At 37.8% G+C, this 23589-nt stretch overlaps 1 protein-coding gene across 4 annotated transcripts; it reads left to right on the plus strand.

Moving 5' to 3' along the window:
- The first annotated feature begins 191 nt into the window (after nt 1-191).
- On the plus strand, nt 192-23142 carry hibadha (3-hydroxyisobutyrate dehydrogenase a). Of its 4 annotated transcripts, none has more exons than XM_055219435.2 (8): nt 192-350; nt 709-869; nt 980-1089; nt 3409-3530; nt 15210-15343; nt 16092-16168; nt 21963-22119; nt 22197-23142. In XM_055219435.2, exons 1-8 carry the CDS (start codon nt 275-277, stop codon nt 22353-22355), a joined length of 996 nt encoding a protein of 331 aa, XP_055075410.2. In that variant the 5' UTR covers nt 192-274; the 3' UTR covers nt 22356-23142. The 4 variants fall into 4 exon arrangements, with proteins under 4 accessions (XP_055075410.2, XP_073714494.1, XP_055075412.2 ...); XM_055219436.2 differs by lacking the exon at nt 192-350 and adding an exon at nt 372-542; XM_073858393.1 differs by lacking the exons at nt 21963-22119; nt 22197-23142 and adding an exon at nt 17666-18957.
- The last annotated feature ends 447 nt before the right edge of the window (nt 23143-23589 follow it).

Raw genomic sequence — 23589 nt, forward strand, 5'->3', positions numbered from 1 at the left:
ACTCTTTGTTGTCCTTTCGATTTTAATAAAAACACATTCATTTCTATAGCGCTGTTATGTTGTGCAGTTAATCGATATTAGTAGAAAACAGATAGAAAAAATAGAAACGTAAGAAAAATATAGAATACTTTAAATAGGTTTGTAACCGGAATTTGTAATTAAACAACATAAACAGTGTCATTAGATGGTCAGTGATTGGATGACTTTTCTGTCACTCATATGACACGCCCCCTGAGTTCCGAGTCTGTCAGTGAAGCACTGAGGTCAAGGGGAAATGAGCATGGCCGCCTTGTTAAGAGGGAATTGGAGTTTCTATAAAAGGTGCAAAAGACATGTGGACATCAGGATGGGTATGTTATTGCGTATTGACTTTTCTTTAATCAGATTAAGGGGGACAAAGCGTCACAAATGTCATTGCAATCAGTTAATTTAAAATATTGTTTTTTGAGCATCCTGTTGAATCTGTGTACAAGCTGTGCAAACACAACTGGGATTTTTTTTACAGTATGGACGGTCTTTACTTTAAGAAGTAACTCAGCAAAGTATGTTCTTTAAGCCGTAAAGTTCAGCCACAAAGTTTCTTCTTTTCTCGTATGTTTTTTGTAAAATATTTTTCTTGAAACAGCATTTTCATATAAATGCAATGTTTTATGCAGATTAGATTTTTTTTGCATGTGTATTCCTTAAACATGTGGAGTGTTTTTTCAGCATTCTGTAGATCAATGGCTTCTAAGACCCCAGTGGGTTTTATTGGACTGGGTAACATGGGTACACCCATGGCTAGAAACTTACTGAAGCATGGATACCCTGTCATTGCAACGGATGTCTTCCCAGAATCCTGTAAAGAACTCCAGGATTCGGGAGCACAGGTTCACTACTCTTTAATCAGTTGCTGTAGTTTCATGTTTTGCACTTTGTTGCTGTAACTAGATCACACATTGCTAATTGTGAGTCTAATTGCCTTCGCTCTTCCTCACAGATCCTGGGTTGCCCTGCTGAAGTGGCAGAAAAAGCAGACCGCATTATCACCATGCTGCCATCCAGCCCCAATGTCATAGAAGTTTACACAGGACCAAATGGAATACTTAAGTATGTTAAATGACACTAAGTATTTAATGCTGTCCTCCCGGAATTAATTGTTAAAAGTTAGAAGACACTTAAAAATATGATATCCTGCAATATGGTACGCTGTAATTTTGATAGAAAAGGCATATGTCTGTGAGGGTCTTTTATAAAATTTGAGACCCATCCAAGATTAAAGAGTTTATCCCAGAAAGAAATTTCACTGGTAGTGTGATTAGTCTTGGTCTGGGCTTAACATACTGGCTCAATCGGTAGCCCTGAAAGTTCCCAGTTCAAGCCCCGGCTTCTGTGCAGAGTTTGCGTGTTTTCCCTGTGTAAGCGTGGGTTTACTTCGGGTACTCCGGTTTTGAACTACGGTCCAAAAAGATGCAGGTTAGATAAATTAGACATGTCAAATTGCTCATTTTCCAGCTCCCCTAGAGTTAAACATTTGATTCTTACTGTTTTTGAATCCATTCATCTGATCTCCAGGGAAGGGTGGCCATTCGTGCCAGTTCCGCCGGACACGTCCCGAACATGTTTTTAGGTTCGTTCTCCGGAAGGTCGACCGCATACGTCATCAAGGTTTAATATTTCGGGTTTAATTTTCAGAAAAGCAACCGTTACATTTCAAAGTAAGAATGAAACTACAATGATTGTATGTCTTAAAATCTTAAAATAAACAAAAATCTTAATTTTATATAGTATTTTAACTGAAATGTGAGAACCTCGATGACGTATGCGGTCGACCAATGCGATTTCCGGAGAACGAACCCGAAAACATGTTCGGGACGTGTCCGGCGGAACTGGCACGAATGGCCACCCTGTCTCCGGGTCTGGCGGTACCACTTTTAGCATAGCTTAGCATAATCCATGGAATCTGATTAGACCCTTAGCATTGCGCTAAAAAATAACCAAAGAGTTTCGATACTTTTCCTATTTAAAACTTCTTATTTTAAACTTCCTATTTAAAATGTCTTCTGTAGTTACATTGTGTACTGAGACCATTGGAAAATTAAAAGTTGGGATTTTCTAGGCAGATATGGCTAGGAACTGTACTCTCAAACTGGCTTAATAATCAGTGACTTTGCTGATGTAACATGGCGGCAGCAGGCCTAGTAATATTACGCAGTGCTCGAAAATAGTCCCCTGCGATTGAAAGTAACCAAGGGGACTATTTTCAGGCAGTGCGTAATATCACTACGCCTGCTGCAGCCATGTTACAGCAGCAAAGTCCTTAGTCCATTAGCGCGACGCTAATGGTCTGATCAGATTCAATGGATTATGCTTAACTATGCTAAAAGTGCTAGCGCCAGACCAAGAGATCAGCTGGATGGATTTCAAAACGGTAAGAATCAAATGTGTAACTCTAGGGGAGCTGGAAAATGGCCATATTTTTAAAAAAAAGGTGGAATGTCTCTTTATGTATAAAAAAAGTATGAATCTAGTAATTCTGTAAAATCTTAAAGTCACAAAAAAAATTCAAACATGCCAACGATGGATATGGCCAATATAAATATAATGCTATTTCATACTTTTGCATACATTTTCCCAACATATTTAAATCACTAAAAGAATGTTGTGATATTTAAATAGTTTGTACATTTTGGCACTGAATGACCACTTATGGTAACAAAAAATGGCCAATGATGGTATCCCCCTATGTTGTTAATGGGGAAATATCTCTCAAGTCTAACTGATAAGTTGGTCTATAACTTGTTTAGGAAAGGTTTTCAATTCATTAAAAGTTTTTAAAAGATGTTTCTGCACTTTCAACATATGGATGCGTGATGTAATCAATTAAAATGTGCAGTTTGATAAAAAATATTGGGGTTGATTTACCCCAAAATATAAACGCTATGGCTATAATTATTATACTGTACACTATACTGTATTATACCTATTATCTTTAATTGTTAGGTGATTAAGTGTAAAATGAAGACCACGGTAGCATAAGACTGTTTTATACATCTTATTGCACAAGAAGTTAGAGCTTTTTCCTGTTTTCTTGACTTTTTGTTTAACAAAAGTTTTTGACACTTTTTCCAAAGTTAATATTCACAGATGAATAGTCTAAATTAGTCTAAGTGTAAATGCGTTTACTAGAAATATAGAAAGCTGAATTTTGACAGCAAAATTCATCGAAGTTGTGTTTATCTGTGAAGACTAACTTGTTGGACAAAACGTGCAAGTGTCATACTTTTGTCAACAGATCTTATTTTTGCGATAATCCAAAATCTATGCTTTTTTGCGAGGGAACCAGAATCCCACTAACTTCCGGATAAGACTACAAATATGCGTCTTTCCTGCGGCACTCTATTGACAGTTTCATTAATCTTTCTTCAGGAGAATAAAAAAGGGCACACTTCTCATCGACTCCAGCACCATAGACCCTGCAGTATCTAGGGAGATGGCTGTTGCTGCTGAGAAGACGGGTGCGGTGTACATGGATGCTCCAGTGTCAGGAGGTATGAACAACCCACTGATACCATAGACATAATGTCGCACTCGGTTTGATTGACAGATCACATTATTTATGTTTCTTGGAAGTGGTTGAGTGAAGATTTAATTACAGTTTGGTTCCCTGTTTAATGATTAAACTGTGTTCTCTCTGTGTCATTCTCGCTTTATTGTGCTCGGTATATTCAAAGATAGTTTTAACATTGCCAAAAAAATGTTGTGGCTCATTTTATTTACTCATGTCTAATGGGTGAAAGTAGTTAATTGGTGCTATAGACGGTTTCATTTGATTCACGCGCGTTGCCGCATATACACACCTGAATAAAATGTTTTGGTTTGCTAAAGACGAGGGGAGATGACAAGCATAAATCACAACTGTGCAGAGAGGTTAGGATCTGTAGTTAACATTGCATACATGAATTTTACACAGCAACATTAGCTCACTGATAAACGGTAGATATATGAAGGTAATTTACTTGTCATTTATTTCCCTTGTTATCAGAAATGAACTACTGTAAAAGGACTCTTGTTATTGATTCTATGTGGAAGCCTACCGGATGTTGTGTTTAGTCCACAAAAGCTGTTTGTTTATGTTGTTGCTGCTGAAACCGTAGAAAAAGTTTTACCCACTCTTGATAACTTAGTGACTTGTGTATACAGGCACATAACGCATTCACCTCCTATAGCAACTGAAGAATTACTATTAATGTATGAAACTTATCACAAATGCTTGTAAGTCGATGGAAGTTACTTGAAATGACTTTTAGTGTTAGGATACTAACACAGCTTCCTTGGCAAATTTGAATAAATTGACATTGATAGACCAAGTGACACGGCAGAATGCTATTTGGAATGCAAGACACTGTAATCTTTATTCTGTCATTAAATTGTTAAATTGTAGTGATGCACCAATGTATCAGCTGCCGATATGTATCTGCCAATTTCGAATGAATTAGAAACCATCGGCATATCGGCAATAGCAAGGGAAAGGCCAATACCGATCCTTCCCAAAACAAAAAAAATCGGTACAAATTATAGTTTGTCAGACATGCGATTGGTAAAAAAATAGTAAATCACATAGTTGATCACGTAAGAGATTACTCATTCACGGGAGCCATGCGGTCAGAGTAAGAGTATTTCGGGAGGATGTCTGTGGTCTGGGCTTTTTTCAAAACCTTGGAAAAAGACCAAAATGGCCAAAATTTTATATTACTTTGTGCCTCTCGTATTATGTTGATCAGTTGAATGTTAAATAGATCCAATCCATGTTTGATGCAGAAATAAACTAGCTAATAGGCCAACTGTATAGTATTGTATACAAGTGTTTAAAAGTGGTATCATAGTTGTCTGTTTAAATCAGTATCACTCATACAGTGTAAGTGCATCCCTATTTAATTGGTCCAATTTTCTGAGAAAATTTTATTAGTCATTTATTAGTTCAACATTTAACATTTAACTGTAAAAGAGATGCTTTATTTGTTGGGTTGGAATTGATTAAATGACGAGCTTATCCAGAAAGAATATTGCTCTTTTGTCATTCAAACCTGTATGACACAAAAGTTAAAAAAAGTATTCATCAGTTTGTTTCAGTGCAAATGCAATGAAAGGAGACTGCAATTTTCGATCTTTATAAAGATCGCAAAAGCCCTAAAATAGCAGTTCATAATACCTGTTCATTTTGTTTTAAGGTTTTTTAGAGTGTCCTATTGCTATGTGTGATAAATAAATGCAAAGTTAAGATGTAATTTACAGAAAATGTCAATGATAGTTAATTCTTTAATATTATTATTTTAATTAAATAATTTTTACATTTTATTCTATTTTGCTCTGTTGCGTAGTAGATCATATACTGTAGCACACAAGTACTTTTGAGTCCCAGTCTTTATAATTACATGAAAAACATGACCAATACATTCTGTAGAATGCTTATTATTGTCATGCAGATTTAAGGAAATAATTGCAGAATTTTATTTTCCTAAAGGAATCCTTAATGGGCTTTGTCACCAAATTGTCATGAAAAAAACTCAAGATTTTCAAGAAACACAAACACCCAGCTGTTATATTATGCAGAGTTTCTGTGAAGGATCTGTGACAAGGCCTTTAATGGCCTGAGCCATAATGGAGGACAGCGCTGTCAGTAGCTTTCACTTTGATGGAGCCGTAATGTTGGCTTTCCCAGTGCCAGCGCCTTTCATGTAGATAAAAGGCCATAAAGAGCTGAGAAACTGCACATGCTTAACCTGCACAACTCTTCCCCACTTTTCAGGCATTAAAGGTTTGCTGGATGTATGTTTACTGAGTGGCGTCTGTAGCACAGACACGGTTTTAAAGGGCCTGTGTGTGGACTGGGCTATTAAAAGGTGAATGGGTGTATGTCTCCATGCCCTTGGACTAGACTGTGATCTAAACCTTCTAACCATTACAGCAATTTCCTCAGATTATATCATTTTGAATGCATGTCGAATTAATTGGAGTGAGACTAGTAACAATGTACGTTTGCCAGGAAACTGTAACAGTAACTGTAAAAGTAGAGTTTGAGCCAAGTCAGTTCTTTTTTTTCAAAACACATTAAAAATTACGTGACCCCATCTGTAAAAACCAGGCTGAAGTCTCAAAATTAAATTCTGAGATAACAAGCATCACAATTTAATTTTAACTATAAATTGTACCAATTTCAAAAATTTTTTACATCTGGCCTTACTCAGTCAATATTAAAAATATCAAGGTATTATTTTCACAAAATTATGTAGGCAAATCTTAAAAAAGGACTTTAGCTGGGTTTTCACAGGCAGGGTCACATATCATATACAAACATAAATATAAACATATAAATTAAAATCAGATAAAAATGTGTTCATTAATTATTTATTCTCATAAATTCTGTATTTTCCACAAAAAAATGACACTTTTTCACACAATGAAAGCAAACAAATAACAAAAATGTGACCCTGTCAATGAAATCCAGGCTAATAAAGCATCAAAAATTCATTTCAGTAATTAATTCACATTGATGAATCTTTGACGTGGCCATACTCAGTCAATATTAAAGATATTAAGGTTATGTTTTCACAGAATGTTTCGTAGGATAATTTTATGTAGAAAACAGTAAATCGACAAAAATAGCTTTAACAGAGTTTTTATAGTCTGGGTCACAAATCACCATAACATTGGATTTTTACTGTTGTCAGACTCTTTGATAATGCTAAATTTGAAAATGTGCATATGTGAATTAGATTTGGAAACTTCGTTGAGATTAAATTTTTCAAAATCCCAAATTTGCTTTTCGTTTAGCAATTCTATAATTGGCTTCAGAAGGCTTGGCACATAGTGTCTCAGCAGTGTTTATAAACAATTTTTATGGTGCTTCTATGAGGCTTCGCAGCTGTGTTGACTGTATGCTCTCATCAAACAAGCATTATGATATTCGATTATCTCCTTGTTCCACAGAAGAAAGAAAATCATACATGTTTGGATCAACACAAGGGTGAGTAAATATATTTAGGTGCACTTTTTCTTTACGACAGGATGCTTCAGTACTGCAGGAAAACCAATTATATATAGAATTACCCTATTTCATACCCTAAACAAGCACCTTTAAGGCCTTGTCAGGTCTATGGGGAGCATTTATTAGAGCATATTCTGAACACAGCAGCAGAATGACATTTTAGCTGTCCAGAAGGTGGCACTCCAGCCATCATTACGCCATGGTGTGTGTGATGGTCCATTCCCAGCAATCTCCCACCATCTGTCCTCTCATATATGGTCTCAGTTGTGGAAGACCAAATTTGCATGTGTGTGAGATCATGTTGTATTTTTTAATTTTCTTTTGATATAATTTTATACTCTCGGTTTGGTGTCTCTCTCTTGTGCGTCACTAAGGTTTGGCAAATAAGAATGTGTTTCTCAAATAATACACTCGTAAAGTGACAAAACGAACCCTCTCTCGCTCTCTCTTTGTCCTCTTTTGCGTAGATTTGTAATAAACTCAAAGGCACAAACCTCACTGTCTGCCGTTGCAGAATTGGACCCACAACAAACCCCCGGGTAACGTCACGCGCTCTGAAACGTGGGCTGTGTGGCCGTTGCCTCGTCTAACAAGTGCTCTGCTAGTTAACAGTAATTACCCACATTCCTTGGTTTTTGCTGAGATTGTGGCCACACTGTCGCTCATTTTCAGTGGGAAAACTTCGGTTCTGTGTGCTAGAGAGTGTTTGTGTCACAGTTTTGTGTGTGGTGGGACTGGGCTTAAATCTGGTTTTGCTTGTGTTTTGCCTGGCCGTGTCAGTACGTTGCTCTCACGATGCAGAAACCTCAAGTCATGTGTGGTACTTACTAACGTACGTAACTCATAATGTGTATTTGCGTAACACGGTCGCTGACTGTATTCGCGTGCGGCTGTTAACCTCCCCTTTAGTTTCATCTGGTTGCTTTTATTTTTCAGTCTTTACCTCGACTTAAATTTAGGCCCATCATGAAAGTTGAGTATCAAGGTATTTTGTTTGACAGTACTGTATCGACTCTCAATAATGCAGTATTGATATTTTAAAAATAAAAATCATACAAGAGTCATGCCATTTGTTTTTGAGTTTACATCCCCACCACTACATAGCATTCTTCTTATCTCTGAACTTAAACAGTGACGGGAAGTACTAACATAGGACGCCACAATTTTTTTTGTGTGTTCTCAATGACAGCTTTCCTAAATTATATCCTTTTATATTCCTAAAAGACAAAAAAATCCCAATAAACTGTTCTGTTTCAAAGTATTGCAATGAATCGCAACATATTGCATCGTAAACTTTTTTCAGTGAAATGTATCGTACCATGAAATAATTGCCAATAAATAGCCCTAGAAATGAGCCTTTTGCAGGGTTCCCACAGGTCCTTGAAATCCTTGAAAGTTTGTAAATCTGGGGGGAAAAATTCAAGGCCCTGGGAAGTTTTTGAAAATATACATATATAGATACAGGTCATTGAAAGTGCTTGAAAGAAATTTTCTGAAAAAAACCTATATTATTCCCTGTGTAGTGTAGGATAAAATCATAAAAATTCTAGACTTTTTAAAGGAATAGTCCATTTTCTTAAAAGAAAAGCCAGATAATTCACTCACCACCATGTCATCCAAAATGTTGATGTCTTTCTTTGTTCAGTCGAGAAGAAATTATGTTTTTTGAGGAAAACATTGCAGGATTTTTCTCATTTAATGGACTTTAATACTTAACTCAACACCTAACAGTTTTTTTCAACGGAGTTTCAAAGGACCACAAACGATCCCAAACGAGGCACAAGGGTCCCATCCAGCCAAACGACTGCCATTTTCGACAAGAAAAATAAAAAAGATGCACCCTCAAACCACAACTCTTCGTCTTAGGTCCGGTCCAGGCGACCTAACGTAAATGCGTAGTGACGTAGGGAGGTCACGTGTTACATATATAAAACGCACATTTGCGGACCATTGTAAACAATAAACTGACACAAAGACATTAATTAGTATTATGCCACATACAACAACGTCGGAACGCTCCTCTATCAACACATTTGTAAACACTGGGGCGGAGTTTCGCGTTCGTCCTCTGTGACCTCTTGACGTATTGTGTGAGGTCACGCTGACACTTTCAGGACTGGTCCTAGACGAGAAATTGTGGTCCAAAAGTGTTATCCGTTATTTCTATTGTCAAAAATGACAATCGTCTCGCTAGACGCTGTGTCTCCCTTGCCATACTTCCTGCGTCCCTGTAACACCATCCTTGGCAATATTTCAAATAGCGATATACTTCCTGGTTCCCGCGTCACCCTGTCTTTGTCGTTATGCCTCACCATTGGTTGAATATGACACACACATTCAGACGCACTTACCCCTGGAGGCGTCCCCAAACTGTCACTGCAGTGACACAGTGCGAGTTCCCTCGAAAGGGAACTGTAACAATGTATCTTAAAAGGTAACACAATTTCTCTCACTTGAAATGTGTCCCCACATTTATTCCTTGAATTTGAGGGTATTAGACCTGGAAAGTCCTTAAAAGGTCCTTGGATTTGAAGTTAACTAAGGTGTGGGAACCCTGCTTTTGTCTTTTCCCCTCGGCTTTACTCCATGGATGTCGGTAGCCGTCATCTTGCCTTCACCCATCTGGTCCTTATCAGCACTATTAAAGGAGACTATGACAATCTTTCAGTTTTGATAAGATCCTTTAAATCTGCATTTTAAATATGACATGTTAATTTAAACTGAATGTGTCTTTGAAGTACCTTATAGGATCAAATTATCTATTTGGAGAAGCTAGTATGCTTTTTTATACAAAAAAATCCTCAACTGGGCCTTTTCTTTCTTTGATTAGCATTTGTGTTAAGTGTCAATATACAGTTAAACTTAAACCTAACCAGCTTTAGCTAACTGCTCAAATTCTGTTCATGCTTTTGTTTGTTTGTGCATGCGTGTGAGTTTTCATTTTTCATATCTACAGTGTTAATGGAGTCCTTTAGACTGTCAACATTATTTATTCACTCATAATTGTTAATTCACTATCCTGAAGGGACAGCAGATGCTGTACACGAAAGGTAATCTGGTTTTCCGATTGCCCAGAAACGAGATCATTAACGGAGAGGTGTGACGCCAGATATATCCTAATGTAGATCAGCTTTTCCTGCGCTGTTTTGGGGCACCACGAGTGCACTCATTTATATCTCTGCCCTCTGTTGGCCAGAGCAGAAGGGGGAGGAAGAAACGGGCTGATAGATAGGTAAGTGACAGAAGAATTAGCATAACAAGATCCTCGCTGGGAAGGCCAGGGACTGGGAGACGTGTGTGTGTTTGCATGTGTGTGCAGGGGGTGGTCGGTGTCTGTCCTGAACTCCAGATGGAAACAGACCCATAGCAGCTGTCTAACCAAGCCCCTTACAGCAGTGTACGTGTGTTGTGTGTGTGCCTGTTTTTATTGTCCAGTCCGATTGAGCTTAAAATATATTAGACTAAAGTTGAGAAGACATTTTAAGAATCTCTTTTAATGTCTGCATGTATATGATTGCCATACTATAAGCTGTCCATCATTTTCCAGTGTCATCTGGTATGCACTTATGCCCCCTGTTGAGAAGCTGTCACTCAAAGTCCAAGCCAAAGCCCATCTCCTGCTTTAAACAGACACTTTATATGGCAGAAGTTTTTGTGAGTGTGTGTGGTTGTGTGTTTGTGTGTGTATTCAGAAGATCAGTGTCGTTAAATAGCTTTTAAGTCCTCTTTTATTGACATTTTAAAATGCTGATGATGGCACGGTTAGAGGAACATTTGTATGTGTGAAGATCTACTAATCTGCACCCTTATGAGCCAATATACAGATGATCCCAGGCCCTGTGAAAACATTGATTCCAGATCATTCCTCACTTGTTCACACTTAAAGGGACACAGTGATTGCGTATCGTAGTGATTAAACTCCCGCTTATCGGAATGATGAAGATAATGAGCTAATCCAATAGCACACGGCTCTTACTGTTTGTGTAAGTCTCTCTCATGTGACCGTGCGAAGGCTTGCGATCTCGTGTTTTTGTGGTGGCTCGTAAAACCGTTTTGCCTCTGTGAACCTGTCAGAACACCACATTAGCACTGCTGGCATATAAACCGTTTTCTCGTGTGCTTTTTCTTTAAAAAATGATTACATTTGTTTGGTGTTTTTAATTTGTTTGAGAAAATATCTGCTCTTGGTCGTAATTATAAGGTTTTGCCACATGAAGCTAGTAAATACTTTTTTGTTTCTGTTCTACTGCGTAGAACGTTCCCACTGCGTCAAAAGCCAAAATCGTTACTCCAACATTCCGTGAGAAAAAGACAAAATTGCATTATCAAAATTCGTTTTGACTAACAAGTTTGGGCGTCTTGAGGACTGTATGCGTTTATTTGCTTGTATATCCAGTATGGACAAGTATAAGTTTGATCGTAAAATGAACGAATCGACATTCTCTGATTTAAAAAAAAGAGCATTTTATTGAGGTTCGCCTAATGTTTTCACAGCAGTGTTTCTGTTATTGGAAACACAATAAGAACGTTCTCTAGAGATCTCTTTAATGCCCTGCCAGCGCAGTCATTTACAGAGACAATCGCCTTTGAATCCCCATTGTCTCTTTCAGATCAATGCTGGTCTTTTTACAGTCACAAAGAAAAAGTTATTGATCAGCTCAGGAGGCTAACTGATAGATCGCAAAAAGGACAAGTGTTTGTGCGTGTGTCTGGTGGGGCGGGCTGGAAAAAGTGGCATGTATGGTCTTTATTACTGTCAGCAGTTATAGAAGCTTGTAGAAAGAAGACAGAAGGTTTCTTGGGGTTTTTGTTAACACACAATAAAGGCTCATAGACCTTTAAGCTCAATGAGGTGGTTTAGGCTCATATGAACACATCTTATTCAACTGTGTGTGTGTGTTGTAGTTTGTATCCACAAATGTACTTTAATGTAACTGGGCCACTAATGAAATGTTTCAAAATTGCTTAAACCATTCAGTGGCTTATGTGAACATTTTAGATGTCGGAAAGAGTGTGCGGTACCTGACACCACAAGCAACTGCTTACATCTCACTCATCTGTATGTTAAGTTCAATCTCATTTATTTGCTTTCAGTAGTACTTACTCTTATAAATCTTTATACATTTTTGTTATGTGCTTAATACAGAACATATGTATGGATGTGCACTGTGAAAAAGTCTTAGGCAACATGCCACAATTAGATTTGTTGTTTTTGCAATGTTATAGTGATCATATATAATTGTTTCTCAGTCTCTTAGAATACATCCAGAAAATATAGTATTAAAAACTGTATAAAAATGTAAACTGATGTGTCAAGTTTTTAGGGTAAACTCCCCTTCCACTTGTGCAATAGCAGGAAACTGAAGGCTCTCTTAAACCTAAATAAAATTAAATCCTAATTTTAAAGAAGTTAGTCTTTTTACTTCATTCTGCTCAAAAATGCTCAAGATGTGTGTAGTGCCAAGAGAGGTCACACTAAACCCAGACAATACCTAAAGAAGACATTTAGTCCTGAAAATGTATTATTATTATTATTATTATTTTGTACATTTTACTGTATTTTCTGTTTTTATCTTAATAAAATAGATTGAAAGTAAATATGGATGGACATTAAAATTTTAAAAGTCTGGTGGTGGTGGTGGCCTAAGACTTTTGCACAGTACTCTATGTTCTCTCACACTGTAAAAAAGTGGGTTCAACTTAAAGTAAGTTACCTTGTTGTCTTAAAATTTTGAGTTAATTTAACTTACAAATATTATTTGACACAACAATTAATTTAAAATTTTAAGTCAACCAGGTAACTTACTTTTTTTAAGTTGAATCAACAAATCTTTTTTTACAGTGCATGTACTATAGCAGTCAATTTCATTATCGGAAACTAAAATATACAAATTGAATTATATTATTATTAATTATCTAATTTTTTTTCCCGATGTTTATGTATTTCCAACACAGTTTTTTTGGTCTTGTGTGCACATTTTGTTTGTACTAGGCCTGTCAGTGTAATGCATTGATTTAAAAAATATAGATAAATATTGAGTTTTATTAGTTTAAAATAATGCGTTAAAATATGATTAGGTTAATGAATTGGCACATTATTGAATTGATTTGATTGACAGGTCTTACAAGTCTGACTTGCATTTATATTATTAACTAGGCAGGCACACACGTTTACTCATTGTGTGTGTATGTGGCGTAAGGGAAATGACAGACACGCTGAGCTAATGAGAGAATTATTGATGACAGATAAGTACGGCGGAAATCAATACAGACCGAAGGGAAAGTCATAAAGTCTTCTTTTCCTTTATTTCGCTTTACGTTTCGCTCTGTCTGTCTTGCATCAGCTCTTTTCTCTGTCTTTAATAATTAACTAAAGCATTATTAGCTTTTCAGTATAAAAAGCCTATTCATTAGTGTCGACACAAACAAAACTACGCTGTTTAGATTATCGTATTTAATTGTGCGATGTCAAAATGGATGCATGTTTATACGCTGCTATTCATATGCAAGTTTGGGGATTTTAGTGCAGCAGATGAGGTTTTAGTGTTAAAAACAAATTTCAGGCCAATTTTACTGCTTTAATTGCATTATAATCGGGCAACTCCCCGGACACACATATCTATGTCAGCAGCCTTAAAAAGAACCCCTCCCATGTAAAACATGGCACGCTTTAACGTGATTGGCCACGCTTGGTCCTCTTTAAGGCGTGGCGCTTAATTGAACATGATAAAGTGTAAAGTTAATTACCTCTTAGAGCTGTCACTCATACCCCAGGGGGCGTGTTCACTTAGGGGGCGGAGTGTCGCTTCAGGCACAGCTGTCGTACGCAGTGTATGTGTTTGTATGGAGGAGGACAATGGGTTCTTGTCCTCAGAGAGCTGTGAAGGATGATTTGGACAATCGCCTTTTAAAGGCAAACACTCAAATGCTGTCCCTCTGGTGCCAGACAGCTTATTAATACCCTCCTCTTTTTGAAAACACACACATACACAGTTGACTAAAGCATGACCTGCTTAACTTAAATTAGTAGCATTATGTGATATATCTAAGATCTACAGAAATTATTGCATAAAGGTGATAAGGATGACTCTTTAATATTATGTTAAGTAAATTGTAGGTTGTTTAAGCTAGATTTTTGGAACAAAGTTAAACGGTTGGTAACACATTTAAAAAATATACTTTTGTTCATTTCATTTTTTAAAGTACTGTTAAAGGGACACTCCACTTTTTAGGAACTATACTCGAATTCTGGCGTAATAATCAAGGACTTTGCTGTTGTAACATGGCTGCAGGAGGCGCAAAGATATTACGCAGCAGCCGAAAATAGTCCCCGTAGTAACTTTCAATGGCAGGGGACTATTTTCTGGTAGTGTGTAATATGGCTGCAGCAGGCGTAGTGATGTCACGGCAGCAAAAGTCCTTGATTATTACCCCAGAATGAGAGTATAGTCCTAGCCATATCTGCCTAGAAAATCACAACTTTTAATTTTCCGTCAGTCTTGGTACATGATGTAACTACAGAAGAGTCAAGTTTTAAAGGTGCAGTGTGTAATTTTTAGAAGAATCTCCTGACAGAAATGCAAAATAATATACAAAACTATATTATCAGGGGTGTATAAAGACCTTTCATAATGAACAGTTATGTTTTTATTAACTTAGAATGAGATGTTTTATCTACATACACAGAGGGTCCCCTTACGTGGAAGTCGCCATTTTGTGCCGCCATGTTTTTTACAGAAGCCCTTAACGGACAAACCGTTTTCACGAAGTTGTCTCCGACGATTACATGTTTTTTCCGGTGGCGGCTACTGTAGCTTCTCTATGCGTTCAAAAGCAAGGGGTGAGCAGTGGACTGAGCCGTTGGTTGCAATTCGCAACCTTACCACTAGATGCCGCTAAAATGTACACACTGCACCTTTAAATAGGAAAAATATAGAATTATTTTTGAGCGCAATGCTAATGGTCTATGTGCTAAGCTAGGCTAAAAATGTAGCGCCAGACCCAGAGATCGGCTGAATGGTTTCCAAAAAAAAGGAGTGTCCCTTTAATACCATGATCCAATCATTCATTACCATGGTATATATACTGCTTGTATTAAAGCACATTACTGTATTTCCATCTGGTACCTGACAATCATTAATATTGAGGACATGTTTTAATAAGACTGGGTTTTTTTGTGCAGGTGTTGGTGCCGCCAGTTTGGCTAAACTTACCTTCTTGGTGGGTGGAGTGGAGGTGGAGTTTAATGCTGCTAAGGAGCTACTCACCTGTATGGGAGCAAATGTAGTGTACTGTGGCCAAGTGGGAACTGGACAGGTAAATACGCTGACGGTCACAAATTTTAGTGGATCTCCAAAAAAATGCTAAAGGGTTATGTTTCGCTATGTTGTATTAGGAAATTCACAATCCTGTAATGCTTAAATGAAAACACCACTGTTTTCAATATTTTACTATGTTCTTACCTCAACTTAGACGAATTAATACATATACCTGTCTTTTTTTAATGCATGCACTTAATCTTTGTACAGCGCATCGTGAATGTGTTAGCATTTAGCCTAGGCCCATTCATTCCTTAGGATCCAAATGGGGATGTATTTAGAAGCCACCAAACACTTCCAAGACTGTTACATGAGTAGTTACACGAGTAAGTATGGTGGCACAAAATAAAACATGGCGATTTTTTAAGTGCTGCAAACTAAGTGATCTTCTGCCATACAATATAGTTCAAATTTTTTATTTGCTTAAAAAACGCCACGTTTTATTTTGTGCCACCATACTTACTTATGTATCTACTCATGTAACAGTCTTCAAATAGGGAAAACATGGAAGTGTTTGGTGGCTTCTAAATATATCCCTGTTTGGATCCTAAGGAATGAATGGGGCTAGGCTAAATGCTAACACATTCAGGACGCGCTGTACAAAGTTAAAGTGCACACATTGAAAAAAAATGTATGTATTCATTCGTCTAAGTTGAGGTAAAAACATAGTAAAATATTGAAAAACAGTGGTGTTTTCCTTTGAACTACTATTGTGGCTGAACTCATGTATTTAATTTTTCTTTCAGGCAACAAAAATCTGCAACAACATGCTATTGGCAATTGGAATGATTGGTACGGCAGAGACCATGAACCTCGGAATTAGGTGAATAAAACACATACTACAGGAAATTGTTGCCAAAAATAATTCATAGTTATGTTCATTGTTGTTTGTTTGAAATATTAATAAATTAAAATAGGGTCAAGATTTTTTTATGGCTTAAATTGCCATTGTTATTGATTATAAAATGGGAAATTATGGCGTAAATTATGGCGTTTCCAAATGAATGTCATTCGCATGGGCACTACAGAGTACATGCTCCAACTACTTGTCCACAGTGTCAACCGACCCTTGTTATTGAGAGGAACAGATTTTAAATCTACGATCCTCTCTACATTTGATATGTATATTCATATTTCCTCTGCAGCTGTGGAATCATAACACGTGTAGTGAAATCATCCCTCTTCTCGGGAATATCAGGCCTGTACATGCTCATATACATTTATACAGACTCATTAAGATGCCTTGGGTTCCAAGCTGCCATTAATCTCCCATACTGCATTGCAGCCAGTTATCTCATGCTGCAACCAGCATGTAAACAATGTAAAAAGAATGTGAGTTTGGCCTATTTGAGAATAGGAAGATAATTAATCTTTCCCTATGGAAAATTATTGATATATTTTCTTATAACTTCACCCTTCAAGTAGAATCTTTTGTTCTTTTTGTTCTCTAATCTTCGTCACGCCGTCTATTTCTCGCTCTAATTTGTTGATCTCATAAGGAGCGCGGGGTATCTCCGGCCATGCGTGGTGTTTCGCTTGGAAAGGTGTCCCCAAAAGACAGTTATATCCGTTCTCTCTCGCGTGCGCTCTCCCGCTCCCTCTCTCGCTTCTCGCTCTCTCCATCTATCATCACTTATGCATGCAGATGCTGCTGTCTACACTTTAAAACAGTAGCTACCAGCGAGAATGAGCCCTGTTTTTTAATGATGTGTTTTCACATACACGAAGAATAGAGATTGAAAAGGCTTTGAAATTCCCAGTTCATCCACCAGTGCACACACACCCAGCCTGTGTACATATGTTTAAAAAGATAATTGACATTTGCTAATAAACTAGTTTGTTGCCTCCTAAAGACATTAATAAAATTGTGGGCTACGTGTTTACTACTTAATTCTGAATGCACCAGGGTTTGATAAAGATAAAACGAGTCATCGTTCATAAACATGTGTCGTTTGGAGGGGGTCTCTGTATTTTTAATGCTGTGATCAAACGCAAAACGCCTGTAGTTTATTTCCTCTCTTTTTCTATTTCTTTTAATGTCATTAACTTACTAGACTCTTACATCTGGTTTCCCTAACCACGCTGCCATTGCATTAACCTTCTCACCCTTACAACTCAATTTTATCTGACAGATTTTCACAAGCATCCTTTGAAAGTATCACGTTTCATTTATGTGAATGTAAATTGCAAATGATTCGGATAATGTACATAGGAGCCGAGCGTGTGCTATACAGAGTTGTTATTTAGCATTTTAACAGTCAAGACACCTCCTCTTTCTCTCATTTCTTGTGCTGAGAGAGTGATTTGTGTTGTACCACAGAAGCCAGGTTGGAGTTGAGGCGGTAACCTTTTCAGTCACTGACCCAGAACGGGTTTGTGTGAGTGTTTCTGGAGGAGGGGAAGGGGACGATGTTGAACATATGTCACCGGTTGTCCCCAAGAGACGGAGAGACACAGACATAAAGAAGGAAAGTGAGTGAGAGAGAGACAGAGCAGTAGATTGATACGGGGTCAGTCAGTAGGCTGTTTACAGACATTAAACCCCCCAAAAACAACTGTCAAATGACAATGTATCCCAACAGCTTGCTCACACACACACACATGCTTGCACACACATCATCGTAATTACTATTTTCAAAGCAGTCTGTAAACGCAGACAGTATGGGTTGGACAAAATTGTAGAAAGCGAAAAGAAATAGACGTTTTACGCACAGCTGTGTGTCCTTGTCTCTTAATTATTGGAGAGACTTATAAAGTCTGTGCATATGAAGGCGTGGCACGCCGAATGAGAGACAGGTGGAGTTACTGTATAACTGCCTTTAAATACTCATCATAGTTTAATAGACATTGCAAAAGCTACAAAGCTCACTTTACTGTCTCACCACCGCTGCTACTCCAGCGTGTGTGCACGCACACGCATGTGTGTCGGGCCGCTCTTGATGTGGCCATATTTATGTTCTTGTTAAAGCAGGAGACGGCAGCGCTTTGCCCAGTTACACATCATTCTTACATTTCCCTTTTCTCTTTGTCGTCATTTTTTATTTGAAATGTTTTTTTCCTCATCAACTGCCATCCAATGTTTTGTCTCTGTAAACAGTCTGATGTCTGTCCGGTTTTTGTTGTTGTGCTTTTTTAGTGGTGTCTTCCGAGACAAGCGCCACTACTCTTCACTACTCAGATGTAACCTAGTCGGGCTTGTGACCCAAGAGTTGCCTGTTTAAGTCTCTTGGCATGCAGGTTGCGACTTGAGCAAGGCACCTTAACCCCAATTGCTCCCTGGGCACTGTAAGGTTAGCTGCCCATTGCTCATAGTGTGTGTGTGTTCAGTATGTTCTCTACTCACTGGGATGGGTTAAATGGAGAGGTCACATTTCGAGTATGCGTTCCATGCTTGACAATCAAATCACTTTATTGTGTATATATAAAGGGCATATATTATGTTCATTTTTACAAGATGTAATATAAGTCTCAGGTGTGTCCAGAATGTTTCTGTGAAGTTTCAGCTAAAAATACCCCACAGATAATTTGTTATAGCATGTCGTAAATGCACCTATTTTGGTGGGAGCCAAAACACACTGTTGTGTGTGTGTGTGTGTGTGTGTGTACCTTTAAATGCAAATGAGCTATTGCTCTTAGCTCCCTTAACAAAAGAGATGCTTTGGTAAAAATAGATCTGATTTCACAAAGTAGCACAAAAAAATGGCAGACAGCGTCCAACTCACTAAGGGCAGAAACTATGGAAATACAGGACTGTCAGTCAGCGTTTGTAGGCGGTGCTTTAGCAGTGTGATGTCACATTGCTAAGAGAGTCAAAGCAGCATGTCTAATGAGACTGCTTTGGATTAATGGAGATAAAAAAGGGTGGATGGATTTTTTACTGTAGGGTGGTTGTGTTCGCACACTGCCAACAAACATTTATGTCCAAACACTTGGATTTTGTATAAATGTGCCCTTTAAGGTTATAAAAAACACACAGACATTTTCCAAATAAAATCATCCTACATAATGTAAATAACATTCTGTTAAATGTATATCTTCAATCTTTAATAAGGCCTCAGTGAATATTAAAGTCGGTGTGAAATCAAGTGAAAGTGCATCTGACATGTTTTCTTGTAAATTAGCATTTTTATCAGGATCTTACTGTGGGTTCACACCAGCCGAGTTTGAGGCGTCAAATTCGCGTCTAGTTTGTCACTTGAACATTTTGAGTTTACTCGCTTTATTCACGTGGAAATTCATATCATAGGAGGGACTTCTGTGACTCTGCTCGCTTCCTGTAATCACGTGGTTAACGTGGTGTTTTTCCGCCAAAGTTAACATTTTTCAACTCGCGCGTTTCCCACGGCAACGCTCAATTTGCGCCATTCGCGCAAACTAGACACGCGAATAAGGCGGAATCGCGTCTACCACGCCGCGCTAAATGCCTCATTCGTGCCGCTGCAGATGCGCGTCAACGTGACTTAACATTGACTTAACATTGAAATCACTCGCGCTTGATGCCTCTACCTCGGCTAATGTGAAAGCAGCATTAGGTTCAGTAATTGAAATGCCTTATTTTCAAACATGTCACTTTAGTAATTTCATTGGTATTTAACAAAAGTACATGCACAAATCTCCACTTTTAAAAAACTCTCCAGTCACTCTTTACTGTCCTTCCTGAATAAAGGTAAAAGCCTCAAAAATTCGGTCAATATCATAATATATTTTGTAAACATCCTTTAACCGGGTAAAAAACTCTTACCATCATTAAATTTTTCTTTTGTGCACATAAAAGGACTTCATGGATTGTTTAATCATTTAATTGATCAACAAGGAGGTCTGAATGTCCCGAGGCCAGGATGTATAATACGTGCTGAGAGCATTCGGTTGGAATGCTTGATTCTGATTGGCCATTTGCGACATTTGCATGTTTGTTATTCCCAGATAACAACTGCTCAAAACATACAGTAAAGGCTGGTTCAGACGGGATGGATTTTCCAACCCTGAGAGACCCCACACATGGCGATAAAACATCCGTTTTGGTCGTACATTGAGTGGTGCGCAGCCACATGGCAAAATCAACACATCACACACGAACCGATTTGACTCCCGAGCATTCCCAGGTCAGACGGGAAATCTCGCAAAATCTCTTGAGATCAAACAGATGCAATGGCGATAGTTTGTAGTTTGTTTTTAACCAAAAAAAAAAAAAAGTTATCAAAAGAAAAGGCAATGGTCAAAGAAGTGGAGACAACCCGAGCATGGACTATACTTGCTACATCATGATATGGATGTGAGTTTCCGCTCCTTGTCATTTCGGTTTTGATATTCTTTACACGAAACGTTGTACAAACATTCACGCTGTTGCCACAGGTCGACAAGTTGGTCCTCCATCTCTGACGTCCATCGGACTTTCTGGTGCGCATGCCGCCGGCTGTTTTGATTTTGTTTCCCGGTGCTTCCTTGCTGCCTCGTCACTTGCTTTCTGATTGGCTACACATCACAGTTCACAGAATGCGTGCTCGCATTCGATAATCGGAGCATCCTTAAGATAGTCGGAAGGGGTGAATCGGGGCTAAAATCGGCCTAATTATCCTGCCGTGTGACCCAGGCTTAACCCGGATGGGTGCTGCAAATCATTTTGACAGATATAGTTTAATAATACACAAAAATTTATAATAACATATATGACATTATATTTACAAATGATTAAACCAAAAAGTGTGTTGTGTGTTTTGATATTTGAATGTCTTGTCTTAACTTAATAACGAAAATGAACATGTTTTTTTCGTGGAAAGTCTGCATTTGTTAAAAATTATCTGTCTCTGTCTGTCTGTCTGTCTGTCTATCTATCTATCTGTCTATCTATCGGATTCTAAGGAATGAATGGGGCTAGGCTAAATGCTAACACATTCACCACTCACTGTACAAAGATTAAGTGCACGCATTGAAAAAAGATAGGAATGTATTCATTCGTCTAAGTTGAGGTATGAACATAGTAAAATATTGAAAAACGGACGGTGGTGTCTTCCTTTAAAATAAATGCATAATTTTTACGTTATTAGTATTAGTAGTATATATTATTACATGAGCTGATAGCTAATATTGTGCAGTGCATTTATAACAGTGTTGCTTGTTGTGTTAGAAATGTGCTTTTTCTTTATAATTAGGATTTTCCACTGCCATTCTTTAAAACTTGTACAAATGAAATCCCACAGACTTGCATTTAAAAAGGGATGTGAACCATAAAGAGAGCAGAACATCATAGAACCATGGGGTGTTACTCAATATAATGTTATTTGTGCACTATCAACTGTGGAAGAGTCAAAGCAGCGAGGGCCATTTCAGTCGTATCTGCTTTAAATGCAGCTCTGAAATCACCCGTTACTCTTACAGGGGTGAATTGGAGGGGGTGAGTTAATAAGACAGCTGCTTGTGTCGGAGTTTTATTACCCCTGCATTTGTGTGTGTGGGACAACAAGCGAGAGAGTGGAAAATGATGAACTGCAGCTCTTGTTAAATATCAATACTGTATTATCCAAGCCCACTTTCCCACTAAAAGATGATGTGATTCTGGGCCTAAAGGTCAGCAGCCTGTGTGACCTCTGCCCTTTAACCTATCTCTGATTCTCGCTCAGACTAGGTTTAGATCCGAAACTGCTGGCGAAGATTCTGAACATGAGCTCAGGAAGATGTTGGTCTAGTGACACATACAACCCCGTCCCGGGTGTCATGGAAGGGGTGCCGTCTGCAAACAGCTACCAGGGAGGATTTCTCACTACGCTAATGGCTAAAGTAGGTAGAATTTCTTTTTATTTTCTTTAAAAAATGTGTATTAATATTTAATAAATATTTATGCTCTCTGTGCACAGGACCTTGGTTTGGCACAAAGCACTTCTACCAATTCCCAGATCCCAATTCCTCTCGGGTCTTTGGCACATCAGATCTATCGCATCATGTGTGCTCGTGGCTACGCGAACAAAGACTTTTCTTCAGTCTTTCAGTTCTTACGGGAGGAGGGGCTACAGTAATACAGTGCTGTGTAATACAGATGTAAGATTCTGTCTATGCAAAACAAACATGATCGGCAAGTTTAGTGTTGATATACATGTGTGTCTGTTTTGAAAGTGATGTTGTATTGACAATGAGTGTTTAGCATTAGCATTAGTTGCAAGTTCTTCACAGGTTAATACGACTGTTTTTGCTGTTACTCAAATACATGCTCGCATGTCTACAATAGTTTACACTTACACTTATTCTTTTTCATTTCATGGTAAGAAAAAAATCCTACAGTATATTGCTCACATTGGGTAGAACCTATGAGGGCTTTTGATTTTTTAATTTATGATTTATGTGGTGCTTATTCTCACCGTGATCAAACGCTGCTAGAAATGTTTAAGGATCTCTAAGACATACCTCAAACAGTAAATCAGTTTACTTAAACTAATTGCAAACTATTTTTCCTCCTTTTTCTGGAGTTTGCACGTCTTTACATGAAAATAGACCTCTGTTTTATGCGAAAAAAGGTAACAGTTTATATATTTATGTATTCTTGTATATTCTATAGCTTTTTTTCCCACTGTAATTTAGTTTTCATCTAAACAAACAGTGTTAAACCACCCTGATGTGTCTGTACATAAGTACACTTGTAATGGTGCTGTATCGGAAACTGACATTAAGTGTTCAACATCTCTCTTTATAAAGGTCCTCTTGAGACTCGTACTAAGAGAGATAGATGCCAATACTCATGTTGTGCCCTCTAAATATATATATATTTTGGCAATTATTTCCACAATAAAGATAAAGTTAAACTCCTAATTGAGTCTTTCAATTGATGGATGAACTGATTTTGCGCCTAAAGGTCAGCAGCTGACCTCTGTTTATTGACTTTTTATTGTGTACTGTATCTAGCTCAGACTCCTTGCTTTAGGAGATGCTCGGGCCTGGATGTTTGATTGCATTACAGTATTAACAATTACATGACAAGTGCCTTTTATATTTATTATGCAATTTACTTTCTTGTGTCTCTGATGTGTTTTAAAATTGCAAATTTCTTTGATATTTTAAAATATTAACATGTTTAAAAGGGTTTCATTAAGGGTAAGTTAGGGGTAGGGTATACTAAATATCATTATTCTAATATGAACCATCGTTCTCAGTAAAATACATGGTTCCCACGGGTCCTTGAAAGTTAATCTGAGGGAAAAAATTCAAGGCCCTGGGAAGTTTTTGAAAATATACATACATACTGTAGATACAGGTCAT

The sequence above is a fragment of the Misgurnus anguillicaudatus genome, chromosome 20 (assembly GCF_027580225.2).
Source record: "Misgurnus anguillicaudatus chromosome 20, ASM2758022v2, whole genome shotgun sequence".
Classification (NCBI taxonomy): Eukaryota; Metazoa; Chordata; class Actinopteri; order Cypriniformes; family Cobitidae; genus Misgurnus; species Misgurnus anguillicaudatus.